Source organism: Cebidichthys violaceus, unplaced genomic scaffold, assembly GCF_023349555.1.
Source record: "Cebidichthys violaceus isolate CVI_PGR_0920_01 unplaced genomic scaffold, fCebVio1.0.p SCAF_12, whole genome shotgun sequence".
Lineage (NCBI taxonomy): Eukaryota > Metazoa > Chordata > Actinopteri > Perciformes > Stichaeidae > Cebidichthys > Cebidichthys violaceus.
In genome coordinates, this window is record NW_027176285.1 from 13,124,083 (window position 1) to 13,141,062 (window position 16,980).

Below are 16,980 nucleotides of genomic sequence, written 5' to 3' on the forward strand. Positions count from 1 at the left end.
GGAGGACGTATTATGACCCTTTACTGCAGTAGAAGTAGTAGAGGTAGAGAAGTAGTATAAGCAAAAATGACTGTCGTATCAGTGTTATTCTATATTGATTATTGGATTCATATTTCTGAAGCATTCGTGTGTAAGTAGTACTTTCGGTGGAGCTCATTTTTACTGCTTTATACTGTGGTACTTTGTTTTCAACAATATAGGAGCAATCATAGGTTTAGTATGTAAAATCTTAAAGTAGTTAGAAGTAGAAGTATAAAGCAGGACAACTTGGAAATACTCAAGTAAAATACAAGTACCTCAAAACTGCACAGTTCTTAAGTAGTACTGGGGTTCCTCTTCACCTCTGTAAAACAAATACACATTTATAAGTCGTATAAATGTTATAAAACACATATGATATACACATACCAAGTGGTGGAGGAAGTAGTCAGTAAAAGTAGCAATACTGCAATATAAAAGTACTCCATTACAAGCAAGAATCCTGCAATAAAAATGCCATTTAAGTAAAAGTACATAGCAGCAAAGTAGAAGTATGCAATTTATGAATCAACAGCTGTCAAATAAATGAGTAAAGAAGTCAAAAAAAGAGTAAAAGTAACTGTTTCCTGTCTGAGTTGTAGAGGCATAAAAGTATAAAGTAGCATAAAATAAAGTATTTGTACTTTCGGTATTGTTCCTGGGTGAATGTTCTCTACTTCTGCACATCTACAGCGTCAGTTCTGTCCCAGACGTCGTCTCACGCCGGCGCCACGAGGCCCCGCTCCGTAAAGCAGTAAAGGACACTTCCTGTAATTCAGCATCAGGATCCTTATGAAGAAGAAAGGCGGCTGACGGGAAGCTGCCGCCCGGTGAAAAATGAAACGGCGTTAAGTGGCAGCCATGGGAGGCGTGTTAGGCAAAAAAAAGAAACCAATTTGTCAGGGAGATGAAAATGATAGTTTAAGGCAAGCATTCATTTCCTGGACACTGACGTCGCCATCACATTTGTGCTGTCTGACATAAAAGGGAGGAATGTCTGCATTTTTCACTCTTCTCCTAATTAACACCACCTGTTTTTCCCTTTCTGAAAATCATTTCAGGTGAAACAGATGTGTTCTTGATGCTGCCGCTTTGTGTTTTTTTTTTTTAAAAACCTGAAAAGCTTAGCATAGCTCCACCCAGACGTCTAAAAAGTCTTAATTTCCCGGTAACATTTGGGGGCCATGTGGTGTTATTTGTCGGGGTTAAAGTCTGTAGCTTTAGGCAGCTACTTAAGCAACACAAGACTACTTACCTACGCACCCTCACATACGCCGTGTGCGTTGTGGGGGTAAATAATCCACGGCACTAATGCCTGAATAACATTCATAAACGCGTTACCAAAACACGTTTGACAGAGTCGTTTTAGATGCAAATTGGTCCGATACGTCCTCAGCTTTAAGCGCGCTGTCCGAAATTACTGCCGCATCGATTCTCCGCATGCGCGTTTGTAATGAATCCAAAACGTTTTCACCTGACTCAAATGGTTTGATTAAAGAAACTCGCTTATTTACATAAATATCAATAAGAAGACATTATGACAATTACCCGCCCTATTGGCCACAAACTTTATATGCTTGAAAAATATACTTTATTTTCATTAGGAGGCATGAAATGCAGTCATTAGCGCATTAATTAAAGCCACTATAAACAATTATCTGGGTTAGTTTTTCAGTTATCCTGTAATGGGTCATTGTTGTGATAGAATCAACACCGCAGTGAGACTAATTTCTACACAATGCCACTTAGGACAGTGCAAAGGCCGTGAATTTCCTCCAGCAAGAAGATGAACAAATAGAACATTGTTTGGTCTTTTATGGGAGGTTTTCTGGGGGAGAAATGGTACCTCAGCACATCAGCAGTGGAGTCCAGAGGATAAAAAAAAAAACAATCTATTACCTGGTGAAAACACCGGTTGTCCAGATAGTTCATAGCGCGGTAATACAGCGGCAGAAATGTGCTGTAAATGCAGGGAAGCAGCGAAATTGAAGAGTCACATGCAATGAGTGTCACCTCAGGGGGGGTGTGGGAAGGGGAGGGGGGGGGGCAGTGGCCCTGGTGTCGGGGGTTGGGGGAGTTAGGGGGAGTCGGAGGGGGGGGGGACAGATGCAGCAGGACTTTCGAAAACACTGCAGCAACTTTGAAGAAAAACAAGGGAAACGTATCTTTCCCTGAATGTAAAATACTGCGACAAGTTGGACATTTGTCCTAAAATAAAGATTTCAGAAGACTAGTTGAGGATCAGGAAGATACATGTACCTCCTCATTGATCGGTTAGTCCACTAATCAAGCAAAAAAAGCAAAACATTCTCTGATTCCAGCTTGTCAGATGTGAGGATTTGCCGTTTTTCACCGTCGTATATGATCTTAAATTTATGATTTTGGGGGTTTGAAGACATTTCAAGACTCTCTGAGAAAAATGTGATGTGCATTTATTCAATATTTCTATACATTTCATGGACCAAATGACTTAACAAGGAAATAATCTGCAGATTAATTGATAATGAAAATATTAGCTGTAACCTTTAACTTGATATTGAAACATGTTTTGTAATATTCTATTCTCATATCATATTTAATGTGTTTGTTTTTACTTTTATACCACTAAAGCCAATACAAAGCAGTGTGCAAAGACTGTAGGAGAAATACAGTAGCCAAGGCCACCAAAAGCCTCTGGAGTCAGTATTTGGTAGAAACAACAGGAGGCCGCTGTTTGTGCCCCATGTTAAACGAAAAGTCAGCGTTGATTTATTTGTCACGTAACTTCCGTACTTAAAGCTACTAGGAACTTTCATGTTGTGTTGATTTTGGCGGTCCCTGTGGACAAAAGTGGTAGTGTTTCCTAGCACCAGTGTCCCCTTAAGCCTCTTATTTTACTGCAACAGTCTGCTATGTGTAGTCCTGGTTCTAACTAAGTATTTCACGATCTTTTCTAAACCTAACTTAGTATTTCACGATCTGTTTCTAAACCTAACTTAGTATTTTCCGATCTGTTTCTAAACCTAACTTAGTATTTCACGATCTTTTCTAAACCTAACTTAGTATTTCACGATCTGTTTCTAAACCTAACTTAGTATTTTCCGATCTTTTTCTAATCCTAACTTAGTATTTCACGATCTGTTTCTAAACCTAACTTAGTATTTTCCGATCTTTTTCTAAACCTAACTTAGTATTTTCCGATCTTTTTCTAAACCTTACTAAGTATTTCACGATCTGTTTCTAAACCTAACTTAGTATTTTCTGATCTGTTTCTAAACCTGACTTAGTAGTTCAAGATCTTTTTCTAAACCTGACTTAGTAGTTTTGTGGTCTAAACCTAACCAAGTGGTTTCCTGTGAAGACAGAAGTTTATTTTGAAAAGACTGTATGCATGTAACGAGTGGAATTGACATGTGTTGCTTTAAAATGCACTTTTATTTACATATCTAACCGTTGTATGAGGATACGTTGACCTGTATCATATTACATTTCTGCCAGTAGACGCCCCGAAAAGCTACACTGCTCCTTTAAGTACATCACTTTGGTAAAAATACTTTCCACCACTGACAAAAAGTGCTGAAGACACCAAAGACTCCAACACCATGGATGCAGGTCCACCGTGATGTAAATCACAGACCAGTCAAAGAGCCCACAGGTCCACTCCACTGAGAGCCAATGAATGACTTATCACTAGTACTGATTCCATTTGTAGAGCTCAATGAGCATTGGAGGGCTTGAAATGACTGGTGCACTTATACGGTCGTGTTCTTTTACAAATGACCAAAACTAATATTTGAAATTATAGATAATACTATGAAATATCAAGGAATGTGTCAATAGAGAGAGAAAGATAGAGAAAGAGAGAGAGAGAGAGAAAGAAAGAGAGAGAATACAAGGGCATGTGTTTCAGTCTTGTGTGTGAGCATGTGGCTCCTTCATAGTTTTTTTTTTTTTTTTTGCATTGATGTATATTTCGTTGTCCGTCGGCTTAATTTTGATTTATAGTCCGTCCATAAATTAGAAAAATATGTTTTAGAATTCCATCCCACAGAAAAAAAAGAAAAGAAAAGCGGCCTGTGATGTCATTGGGGATTGGGTGATATTTAAGATGTCAGAAATACATATTGGATTAGTGCGCTTTGTTCCCACCCCACCCCCACCCCCACCACCACCCTTTTTGCAACAGCAGGTGTTTAATCATAGCTGATGGCTGGAGCGAAATGCGTTAGGACAGGCCAGGCACCAAAAAACTGGAGCTGCGTTCCCATTGCGATAAATCATACGGCCCATGTGTTGTTACATTCACACTCAGATGCCTCCCCCCACACCACACACACACACACACACACACACACACACACACACACACACACCTCTGTCTCCCCCCCCCACACACACACACACACACACACACACACACACACACACACACGCACGCACAGGTATGTGTACTCCCATCATGACGCGCTTCCCTCACACCTTTCCACCTGCGGGTTAAACCAATTGATCAGCGGTGTAATAGAAGCAATAGTCCATTATCTGAGCCCGACAGTGAAACAATTAAGCTCTAATATTCATTTAGAGCCTAATAAACAACGCCCTGCTTTAGATAAGGTGCTTTGAATATAGCTTGTTTTTCTTTTCTTTTTTTATTGACAGTGAACGCAGCATTAGGGCTTGGCTGTCATTTCCTCTTATTAGCATGCATGATCAGTTGAGGACAAACCAAACTTACAGGCCTCTTTAAAGCTGACATAAATCAAATCCATCATGCAAGAAAAGAACACGGACTCACGCTTTACTGGAGGCGTAATTGATTATTTTAGTTGTTGAAATCACTGTTGTTGTTTTTTTTTACCTTTTATGATTATTAGAACTCCTGTGTTAGACTCCACCTGTAAACCCATCATATCGTCCTGATTGTAACCGTCTTGGTGCTCCTCCCCCCCCCCCAAGCTTCTTTTTTCCCCGGGATTAGCCGAAAAATGGATGAGGGGGTGAGCAGCCCGGGGGAGAGAGAGGGAGACGTTTAGGAGAGCAAACATCTACAAGGTCACCCGGTGGACTGGAACGAGAGGAGATGCATGGAGAAAATAGTGCGTTTTGACACCCGCGCGCCGCTTGATTAAAAGGCAAAGTAATGGGTTTAAACACACGCACCGAGAATGTTGCCCCCCCCCCACCGCACCACCCCGCAAATTACTTAACGGTGCAGTGATGGAAATAAGGTTGTAATGTTCGGTAATGGAAAAGAAAGCCTATATATTCTGCATTTTCTTCTTGTTTTCTGACACACAAAAATAAATTGCCCGAGCTAATAACCATGGCGGAGGGATTTATTTATTTATTTTTTCTGCCCCTCCAGTGATGTTTTTTCTGCCGTTTCATTTATTTAAATGTGTGGCCAAAATGATGAAACATCTTGTAATATAACATTAACATTTGTGACTGTAGAAATAGTAACTATAGTAGAAGGAAAAACACACAAAATGTGTCAAGCTTGCAGTTTCAAAAGGAAGAAGCTGTGTGTTACGGGGAGTCTGTGAATGCCTCACCTGCAGACCTGCAGAGCAGAACAAGAGAGGAATTTGAGAAAACACGCGGGAGGATAGCTTGGGCCACGTGCACGTGGGGAAAACAACCTCAAGCATATTAGCTTCTAGAGAAAAGTGCTAATCATGCATGCTCGCCGCGTGGGAATACTAAATATAGACTTTATTGAACATGGAAATTCAATAATCGAAATGACTCGAAATAAATCCACTGAGGGGCCTCGTGCGTTCCTCTGTCTGTCTGTCCGTCTCTCTCTCTCTGTTTACCCAGGAAGCAGCTCTCCAATGAGTCTCTTAATTCCTCCCTAATTCCGCGTGTCAGGGCCGCGTGCACCCGCTGTCCCGCCCTTTGTCGGCCCCGTTCTCAACCCTCCCCAGCATTACTCAGCTCAATGACACACGGCAAATTGCATTTAATAAATTAGCTTAATGGATTCGACGATCGGTTAGCGCGAGCTCAGTGTTTCCTCTGGTTAAGCAAAACATTTATATCCCACAATCCCTCTCTCTCTCTCTCTCTCTCTCTCTCTCTCGCTCTCGCTCTCTCTTTATCTCGCGCACACACACGCGCTCTCTCTGTTACATCACACACATCTCTGCTGCGATATGAACGCGTGCGTTTTGGTTTCGCCGATTCTGAAATTCACACGTGCACAATAAAAGGTGTCAGTCTCGCGCTCCCTCGTTGTTGTTTTTTTAAACGTCCGCGTCATTTAAACCACGTGCGTAAAAGTGATTCCAACTTTTATTACAGGCTATAAATCACCATCATCATCACCATCGCCGCGAGCGTCATCACCCTCTCGCAGATAGGCCACGCTGACTGCACGCGGTTAAATGTCATGACATGCAGCCGCCTCTCCTCCTCCTCCTCCTCCTCCTCCTCCTCCTCGCGTGCGCGCCACAACAATCCTTTATGGCCTCTGCATGTTTGGTTGCGCAAAACAATCTCATCGGACATTATTGATGTTACAGATGTTATAGTAATCAAATTATCGGCCTGTGAAGGGCCCCGCTGTCAGCGCGCCGCGTGATGAATTATAGTAAAGGTCACAGCCTGCCGGTGCTTTATGGAGGTTTGTACGGTGACGCTCAGGTGAGCGCCTCCAGGGCCGCCTCGCGCAGACACATACACACATACACGCACGCGCACGTATACATGTACACACGTTATTCGTTCAGGTTTAAGGGCTTCCTGCATCTCACGGGAGGAGGGTGGAGGGTTGTTGTTTTTTTTACAACACAACTTTGCATTTACAGGTAATGGGAGCTTAACTTCCCATGAGCCTCTGCGTGCCGAGAGGAAAGTGAAGGCAAACACATTGTTGTTGCTTTTCATGCTTTGTGATCACTGAGATTTTATGTCTTTTTTTGGAAAGAAAACATCCAAAATATACAATTCAGGTGTATATTTTACTACTCTGTCTGTTTACGTCTGTAGGTTTCTACAGAGGGGTTTGTTCATATATCATTCAGAGCCCGATTTATACAACATGTTATTACTAAAAACGTGGAGAACATTCTTATTTTTTATGGGTGTTGACAGTATTTTTGTGGTTTATGGAGTAAAACAAACAGATATCCAATATTCCCTCTTTAAAATCCTTTGACTCTAATGTGTCAACAGAATTAAACCTGGTTTTATCCCATGTTCAGATTGTTCTGGAAATGTATGAAAATCTGTACATATTTAATACAGATAATGCCTCATTAGTATATTAAAACATAACATTTCCGAAACTTGTTATAGAAAAAAATAATTGTCTTAGTGTCAGTAGACCATAGACCTCCATTAAAACACATCAATGAGCCTCACTGTTGTTCCTTCATCCGCTGCTGAAAATAGTCCCCAATAAATGCACTATGAAGGAAAGCTTGTGTTTGTTCAGCCTTCACATGAATAATATAAAAACACACACGTTTATCGGTGTGTTACGACATCAATGCATTAACAGATTAGGCAAAAATGAATCGCCAATAAGTCTGATAATAGAGTTATCGAGTCACTATTGAACATCGCTCAATGAAGCTTCTCAAATGTGAGGATTTCGTGTGTTTTCCTACAAAAACCAGCAACACATGTCAATATCTGCTAGTTACTGCATAAAGTCTTTTCAAAATAAAGTTTTGTCTTCACAGGAAACTACTTAGTTTTAGGAACAGATGGTGGTTTGGGTTCAAATAACTAAGGAAGGGGAGTTACTGTATGTTATTTATCACGATATCTCCATATATGATTTAATCAGGATATGATTCCATTGAAAGATGATACCTTACTATATTGAATTATCGGAACATGCAATGCTGTTTATTTTAACAGCCTATAAAGGCTTAAACCACCTCTCAAATAAGTGAAACATTAGGAATATGAATCAATTACATATTCACTGTCAATCCAGACCACATTAATCCATACCCAATTAGTGTCAGAGAGAGGGAGACAGAGAGAGGGAGACAGAGAGAGAGGGAGAAAGACAGAGAGAGAGGGAGAGAAAGAAAGAGAGACAGATGGAGAGAAAAGGAGACAGATAGAGAGAGAGAGAAAGAGAGAGAGAGACAGAGAGAGAGGGGGAAACAGAGAGAGAGAGAGAGAGAGAGAGAGAGAGAGAGAGAGAGAGACAGAGAGAGAGAGAGAGAGAGTCCTAATCAGGAGAGTAAACTCCGCTATATTTCAATTTGGGAGCGCGCTCTTCCGCTCCGGGGGTCTGTGGCACCGGTGATAAATAAAACGCCCGTTTACTCCCCCTTTTACTCCCCCTTGTTCGCCCGCCGCAGACATCCAAACCGCAACTCGCCACCGGGGCCCGTAATCATAGCGCGCGTGCGGACGGCGAACATAAATCACACGATTGGAAACGCCATGATTAGAGATGCCAAACTCAAAAAAACAAATGCAGCGTGTAACCTTGTCAGCCTCCGTACCGCCCCCACCCCCCACCCCACGCACGCACACGCACGCGCAGGGGGCTGATGCGGGAATCATCTTCAATGAGAGACCAAACCAAAAAAAAAAAAATGGAACAATTGAGGCCAAATATTCAAAACTCAAACCTGATCCCGGTTTTAAACCTAACAGGATTACAGCCTCCTCTCGTGTAATCCCCCTCAGTATTATGACACGTCTGTTATTAACACATGTGACAAAAAAAGAAGGTCTCACGAGCCTTTTCAAATGTTAACCGGCATGTTCCCGGAGCCGGTCGAAGTGTTAATTGGCTGATTGAGTCCATTTATCTAATCCCTCCGCCTCTCCTCCAAACCGCCAGTGGATTTGGGTGAAGTGCTGCACACGATCTCTATTCAAATATCTCCATATGACAACTGCTCCAATTAAAGGCCGCTCGCTCTTCTATTTAAGTCGCCTCAAAAGAGCGCCGCTGTGTGCGTGGCGCAAACAAAAGGATCGTTCCAGAGCATTTAACTCCGCGGAAAGTGACTCCGCGGCTCGACCCGGGGCCCCTCTCAAAGGCTGGCTGTCTCTGGGGGGGGGGGGGTAGATGGTGGATTTAGGGTTTGCAGCACCGCCTCTATTTCTTTTCTCCCGTGCGCTAAAGAGGGGGCTGCGTGTGCGCCACCGTGGAAATGAGATGCGCATTTAAAATCCTCCTCCTCCGTGCGTAAAAGGAGGATTTTTAAATAGCAAATTAGCATTCAGATGAGAGGCCGGTGCGTCATGGCGCTGCGCCTTCAGAGCGCGAGACACAGTTACAGATCATACTTTAAAAAAGTCTAGGATGTTGATTCACTAAAGTGGGACAAAGCACGAGTCTCACGGTGTCAAAAGATGCTGCGTTCACTGACTGAAGGAAGAACAAGATCTCACTGAACAACCCAGATAAATAAATATTGAAGTATGTAGTATTTGTACTGCTAATCAGGCTTTAAGTACAAGTATTTCCATTTTCTGCTGTCTACTTCTCAGAGGTGAGTATTGTACTTTTTATCTGACAGCTTGTGACTTTTCAGATAAACATTTCACATTAAAAACATGGTATAGTATATCAAATAAAGCATATTATTAAAGAATAAACCAGTGGCTACTTAGTTCTTTGGCTTTCCTCTCACACAAACACTTCACAGCTTCTTTTCATGTTTCAGTTCTTTAGGAGTCGTTGATAATAGATAAACTTATCCTTAAAAAAGCAGTTCTAGCTCCACCGACAGTAACATGCTAAACATGTCATATATATCAGTATATCGGTCATAGAGGCTGTTTTTCTGAGTACTTTTAGTACATTTTGCTGCTCAAACTTCTGTAGTTGTCTTCATTCGGATTCTGAATGTTGGATTTGTAACGGAGTACTTTACATTGTTGTATTAGTACTTTTACTTTGAGTTCTTCCTCTGAAGATATTTGATTTATGACGATACAAAACAGGGAAAAGCAACAAATCCTGACAAGATTTTTGAAGCTGGAGTGTTTGATATTTCTACCGTTAGAATCTTTAAACGTGAAACTAATTGTCATCTGTAAATATCTCAGGACTGAAACTATTGATTCTTTTCATTAAACATTTAAAGAAAGTCATGAAACATGAACACGTTTCACGAGATGAGCTCTTCAGATGGATTCATTTGTCCAAAATCCCCAAATATAAAATGTACTGTTACATAAGACAAAAAGAGCAGAAAATTCTGTTGAATATTTCTCATTTCTGCTTGAAAAACGACTGAAACGATCAATCGATTATCAAAATATCTTCCTATAAATCAACTAATAGATTCATCGACAGATCGCTGCATGTGATCTCAAATTTAAATCTGCTGATAATATTTCAGACTTGTGTTGCTTTAAATGTGTCCTGATGAATGACTGAAGACTCAAACAAAGAAGGAACTATTTTAGTATTATAAGGCAGAAAGCTTTGATTATTTTCATCATCGATGAATCATTTGGTCATTAAATATCAGAAAATAGAGACAAATCTAAATTTATAAGAGCTCAACGTGACTCAAAACGTCTTGTTTTGTCCAAAAAGTCAAATTGACTGTCATGTAAAGACTAAAAAACAGCAACAAATCTTCAAATTTGGGAAACTTAGAACGCTCAAACGACCAACCGATTAGTCGACTTGTCCTGCAGCTCTAATTACTCTCAGTCTTTAATGAGTAACGGCTTCTGAGGGGAAATAAAACTCAAGCAAACATGGAGGATCCAACAAGACGCGGCTGTGCTGAGTATGCAAATATCAAAAAATTAAAAAATATGAAGATTTTTTTCCAAACGAGAGTAAATTCCCTGAATGAACAATAAGTCCATTGAAAACCACAAAAAGACACAAACACACACACACACACACACACACACACACACACACACACACACACACAGAGAGAGAAGCACTTCTGATTTCCAGACTCCTCTCTGTCGTTTTATGATGGCTGAGAGCACGCCGAGGCTGATGCAAAGTGTTTGTGGGCACTTTATTGTGCGCTCATCGTCACATACAGGTCTTCATTAGGAGCGTCTCGGGACTTTGGTGAGGGGGGGGGGGGGGCTTTTGTGTGCGTGAATCACTGAGCTTTATGTCTTTTTTTCCCTGCGCCACTAATACGACCACTATGTCAGAGGGAGTCTGTTTTAGTGCGACGCTTTATGGGGCCGGCGGAGCACTTTACCAGCACTCACCTCCTCCTCACCCCTTTTAACTTATTAACTTGCATTAACTCGCTCTAAAGCCGTCAACAGCTCCGCGTCTGTGTCACAAATAAATCTCAGCAGCGGGGCGCTGAATGTGTGAAGCCTGGTTTTGTTTTTTTTGTTTTTTTTACCTCCTCACTATTAATGAAGCCCATCTCCATGTATTTATTTTTTGGGGACCGCGTGATCACTTTTTAATGCACTTGAGTGTTTTTTAAAGTGCAATCAAACGGTAATTAAAGGCTGGCGGTGGGTGTTGACCATAAATGCTCTTTTGTGCTTTCACTTTGGGAGGAACAGAAGCACGAGTCAATTGTTTAATGCACCTGCAAGATGGCCTCTTTTTAAAAAGGTAAACAATGCAATGAAAGCCTCTTAAAAGGGTCTTTTTTGCTTTGCTCTTTGAGTGACAGCACAGAGGCTGTAACGTTACATTTGAAACTAATTACTCAGACGTTATTATTGCAAAAAAACGTCACATATCATAAATACTCTTGATCTCAAGATGCATAACGTTCTCGTGTCACTGAGGAAATGTGGACTCAGAGCTTGAGATGTACGTTTCCGGTTGCCCACAGGAGCCTCATCTCCTCCGGACTGTAGATTGATAAATGTTGGATGCCAAAAAAAAAAAAAGAGGAAGAAAGTGAAAAATCAAATCAGCAGAGCTGAATGTGTCTGTCCCTCTAATGAGCCGCTGATTGAACATTTCAGTGGGGAAACATGGAGTCATTAGTCTCCGTGCTCCGAAGAAGCATTTAAAAAGAAACTTCAGTTGAGGAAGAAGGAGAAAAAAAAAAATCTAATTACAATACAGGAGAAACAGGAATAGCTGTGAAGCATCAATTTAAGCATAATCACTACAATTACTGCTCCCACGGGTCTGCTGGAGTTACTCAGTGATTGTTTTGGGGGAATAAATTGTATTTGTGTGGATATGACACCTTTCTCCTCAGATGTCATGCATCTTCCCATTACCTCGCAGGTCTCGCTCCTGAGTGAGGAGCGTTCGGCTCGTCGAGGGAACATCAACTCCGCGTCGCCGGAGGATTAACTGCGTTAGCGATTTGTGAAATGATCAAGTTGCAGAATCTGTGATCTATTTATTAGCTCCTCGGCAATCAGTGTTAAGAGAGAAATCGGTTTCGGAGACGGATTAGACGTCTTCTTTTGTGTGTTTGGTTAAACTTAAGAAGGGCCAGTTCAACCCGATCTAGTTTTCTAGAAACACCGTCGTGATTCATCTCAACTGGAAGACTTTGATGTTTAGATTTGAGGTGTTTTCTGCCAAAGAAATAGTCCCTGAACCATCGGCATGACTGGACACCACGAGGAGGCCAATGAGGACATGCGTTTTATGTCGAATTGGATAAAAGGACCATTTATGGAGCTCTTAAAATCTGTGCAGGACCCTCTGTCCTCAAACCCTCTGTCCTCAAACCCTCTGTCCTCAGACCCTCTGTCCTCAGACCCTCTGTCCTTAGACCCTGTCCTCGGACCCTCTGTCCTCGGACCTTCTGTCCTCAGACCCTCTGTCCTCAGACCCTCTGTCCTCAGACCTTCTGTCCTCAGACTCTCTGTCCTCAGACCCTCTGTCCTCAGACCATCTGTCCTCAGACCCTGTCCTCAAACCCTCTGTCCTCAGACCTTCTGTCCTCGGACCCTCTGTCCTCAGACCTTCTGTCCTCAGACCCTATGTCCTCAGACTCTCTGTCCTCAGACCCTCTGTCCTCAGACCATCTGTCCTCAGACCTTCTGTCCTCAGACCCTCTGTCCTCAAACCCTCTGTCCTCAAACCCTCTGTCCTCAGACCTTCTGTCCTCGGACCCTCTGTCCTCAGATCCTCTGTCCTCAGACCTTCTGTCCTCAGACCCTCTGTCCTCAGACTTCCGATTCTCATTAAAAAAACGAAATTCTTTTGGATAAAAAACATGTAATGGGGAAAAAATAATGGACGAAATCACAGGAAGATGAGAGAAAAATTGGTTATAATTCTAGTTTCATCATTCTGAACAACAAAACATTAAAGTATTCAAATCTGGAGACATGAATAATGTTCTCTGTATCAGCAAGGAAAGAAAGACTTTGAGCTGCGTTGGTGCAAAAAGGTGATTTCTTGAACAAGCTGATTGAAAAGTAGTTTGAATCAAGTCGACTTTTGGATGTTGATGTTCAAGTCGCCACTTAAGAGTATAATAGGATTTGATATTGAGTTCATCTGTTAGTCAACAGATCTCAAGTTAAACTGGATATCAGTGAGACGAACATTTACCAAAGCAAGAAGGTAAATACAAGACGCTAAGATTACAGAAAGAAAAGGGAGAAGAGAACTGAACTAAATGTAAAACGAGCCGACTAACGAAGAGTCTAAAACTGAAACTACAGTACATGCATACAATATCTTGTTGTGTTTTTTACATAATAATCTGGTTGTTTGATGTGAGATCATGTGACCAACACGTCCCCATGCAGACGGCGTTTTCGTTGCCAGAGGACGTGTATCAATACAACAGTTAAGAACGACACTGTGGTTAAAAGCAAAGTCAAATTCTTCCTAATAACCGGAGTAAATCCATAACGTATCAGGGAGCTGGCAGGTCTGTAGCTCGAGATGCTGATCAGAGACACGCTGGCTAATGAGAAGCTGCTCTCAGTGGTAAGGTCAGACAGGCGTTTCCTCAGCTGGGGATCCTCTGCTTTTATCCCCCCCCCCCCCCCCCCCAACCCAACGTCCCCTCCATCCACCCTCTCTCCTCAAACACAGACCGTGATAAGACCAACTGAACAGGCCCATCATGTCACTGTGCTGCAGCCCAGAGAGGGAAAGAAATCAAGCTGTCACTGGGAGAGGTGAAGGGGAAGAGAGGCAGCACCCTCCGCTCTCCCATTCCCTCCCCAGAGCCTATTATAGCAGGTGCCAACACCGGGAGATGGATCTCTCACACACCACACACCACACACACACACACACACACACACACACACACACACACACACACACACACCCTTTGTGCATCTATCGGCATGAGGACACCCTGTGTTGAGTTCGTTTAAACTCTTCTTCTCTGATCTACACTTTAAAACTTGACAATAAAAACAAGACTTACAGCCGGGCTAGAAGCTCTGCAAGACTGTACAGCTAAATGCTAACATCAGCATGCTAACACGCTCACGATGGCAATGCTAACATGACGACGTTTAGCTGGTATAAACGTTGGCTTAGTTCAGCGTGTTAGGATGCTAACATTTGCGCTAAGCACTAAGGCTGATGGTTAGTTATTGAAGTGTCTTAAAGCTGCATTCTCTCTAGTGTCCATCAGGTGGCGACTCCTCTGGTTGTATAGAAGTCTAGTCTAAAATGACTCTACTTCTCTCTTGATTTATTCCCTCAGTAAACATTGTAAACATGAGTTTATGGTCTCAATCTCTAGTTTCAAGTCTTCTTCAATACAGCATGATGTTCATTTAGTAAATTATGGTTCATTTAGAGTCAAACAGACCATAAAGCAGGGTATGCTTTTGGGGCGGGGCTACGCGGTGATTGACAGGTCACTACCAGAGACTTATTCGGCGTCTCTACGTCACTCCTCCTCAGTCCAAATATGGTCACTTCCTGTTCTCATCAGTTGGAAAAAAGTCAAGATGGCGACGGCGAAATCGCCAAACTCGATGCTTCAAGATGGCGGACTACAAACCGACGGGTGACTTCTTATTTACAGTCTATGGCTCCAGCAAAGGCAGCACAGACAAGCTCCACTACCTACATTCTTACCTTTCACAATAAAAGCCCCAGACATTTATATATACTGTCTACTGTAGAACTAAAATCCACTCGCTAGAACTACAGTCAATAAAATAGCGTAGAGTATTTTAGGCTGTAGAACAGTTCACCTACATTGGTCCTCTGGATGCACGAATCGATTCAAACCTTTTAATGAAAACGTGTCGCTGCTGGTTTTAATAATTATTTATATATTTCTAAATATTTAGCTTTGGTTTGTTTCTAGAAGAGTCCAGATGTTTTCTGTATCAAAGCCTTATAATAGTGAAACAGTGTGTGTAGCTGTTTTCCTTCTCCATTTGAGAAGTATCTTGTAAAATGTGTAAATAAGTTTGAAAACCTTCCATGTGGCAGTGGATCTGTATGATGTGTGTGTGTGTGTGTGTGTGTGTGTGTGTGTGTGTGTGTGTGTGTGTGTGTGTGTGTAATGGGAACAGCTGGCTGAGGGAATGAGTACAGAGGGAGAGGTGATGGATGCGAGTGGAGCTCCTGTGACAGATGAGCTAACAGGTGTTCACCACAGCCCTCAGAGAGACGCTATTTATGAGCCGGAAAAGACAGCCAGACGCAAAGCACACTCCGCCACCGGCCTCTCAGAGCCGCAGCGCATCACGTGTACGTCTGCACAACTTCAGTCCACGGCGAGCAACAAAGCAGGGCCGTCTTTAGGCTCTGCAGCTCTAAGTCCTCATTCATCGTCTATGAACATTGAATAAAGCTCAGAAACAACCCTGCTTTGCTGTGCTGTTACTTCTCTTAATAGCAGCTCTGCAGCAACAACACACAGATGGTTATGACTCTCTTGTAAATATTAATGTTGTTAGTTTATATTCAGCAGATTCAGGTGGGGCTTTACAGGCACAAACCTTCAATGTGTTTATGTCTTATAATAAAACAGATTATATAATGGTTTGTTTTGAAAGGCTGTAACTCAGGGCAGATATAATTCCGCCCATATTCCATGTACTGTAGTACTCCACATTAAAGTCTATTATTCTATCCATTCTATTTACAGTTTTACTTACAGTCCGTCTGTGGAAAACCGTAAACGGTGGAGGTGGAAACTCTTTTAATGGGCCCCGGATCACGAGTCTCTTCTTCACAGATTCATCCAAATCATGATGTCATGAGTTCACGGCCAATTAGCAGAGCTCGTCACTAACGACGTCGTGTTTTAATGACGATAGAGCACAGCATGTTGTGAGACACCGTCAGGTAAAAGATACATATATAATATAGACAAATATTTGTTTTAATAAATTCACTCTTTATTGTTCAGGCAAAGCGGTACAAATAAAAAGACCTTGTTGATTTAAGTCTAACATATAAGTTTTGGTTTTTTCTAAATAACATTTTCACATAGAAGGCACTTCAACAAATGTGGTTGGGGGGGGGGGGGGTGTAAAGGTTGGAATGTAAAACTACTTCAGGGACAGAGGCTCGTGGAGAGCGACTTATAAACTTTACTTGAAGACTTTTCACAAAGTTATTCCTGTGATTCAGGACAATCCTTCCCAAAAAAAAAAAAAATAGTTTCCAGTTAATTCTCCGTGAGTGACACAAGATCAAGCTCTGTATTCCGGATAAAAGTGCCTGAAACGTCCTCAACCACAGAGATAAAATACGTGAAATCTGTAATGAAGTGTGGTTCCCTTTACCTTTACTAAAGGGAGGGAGGGAGGGAGGGAGGGTTCTCTACGCCAGGGCGAGGGCTTGTTTGAGGTCTCGGAGCAACATGGACGCCATGACGCTCTTCTCTGTGTTGATGGTGAGCAGAGCGGCGGAGGACTCCTTCAGCTCCAGCGAGACCAAGACCAGGGCTCCACTGCTCACCGTCCGCCCGGCAAACCTGCAGGTGAGGAAGAGAACGAGGGTCAGTTTAAAAAAAAACAACAACAGAAGACCCAGATCCTCCAGCAGAGACCTGGTCCACCGTGGACAGACCGTGGGAGAACCAGGACTGAGAGGGTCAGACTGTCAGACCCTGCTGCAGTAAGATGAGAGGTTTT

General features: G+C 42.2%; 1 protein-coding gene across 2 annotated transcripts in view; it reads right to left on the bottom strand.

Annotated features, from left to right (window-relative positions):
* Nucleotides 1-16,217: 16,217 nt before the first annotated feature.
* The window catches only part of ap3b1a (adaptor related protein complex 3 subunit beta 1a), a 52,522-nt gene continuing 51,759 nt past the window's right edge, over nucleotides 16,218-16,980 (bottom strand). For both annotated transcript variants that reach the window (XM_068706511.1, XM_068706510.1), the window contains exon 27: nucleotides 16,218-16,820. In XM_068706511.1, coding sequence (XP_068562612.1) covers nucleotides 16,667-16,820 — 154 coding nt within the window. In that variant the 3' untranslated portion in view covers nucleotides 16,218-16,666. The remainder of the gene's footprint in view (nucleotides 16,821-16,980) is intronic.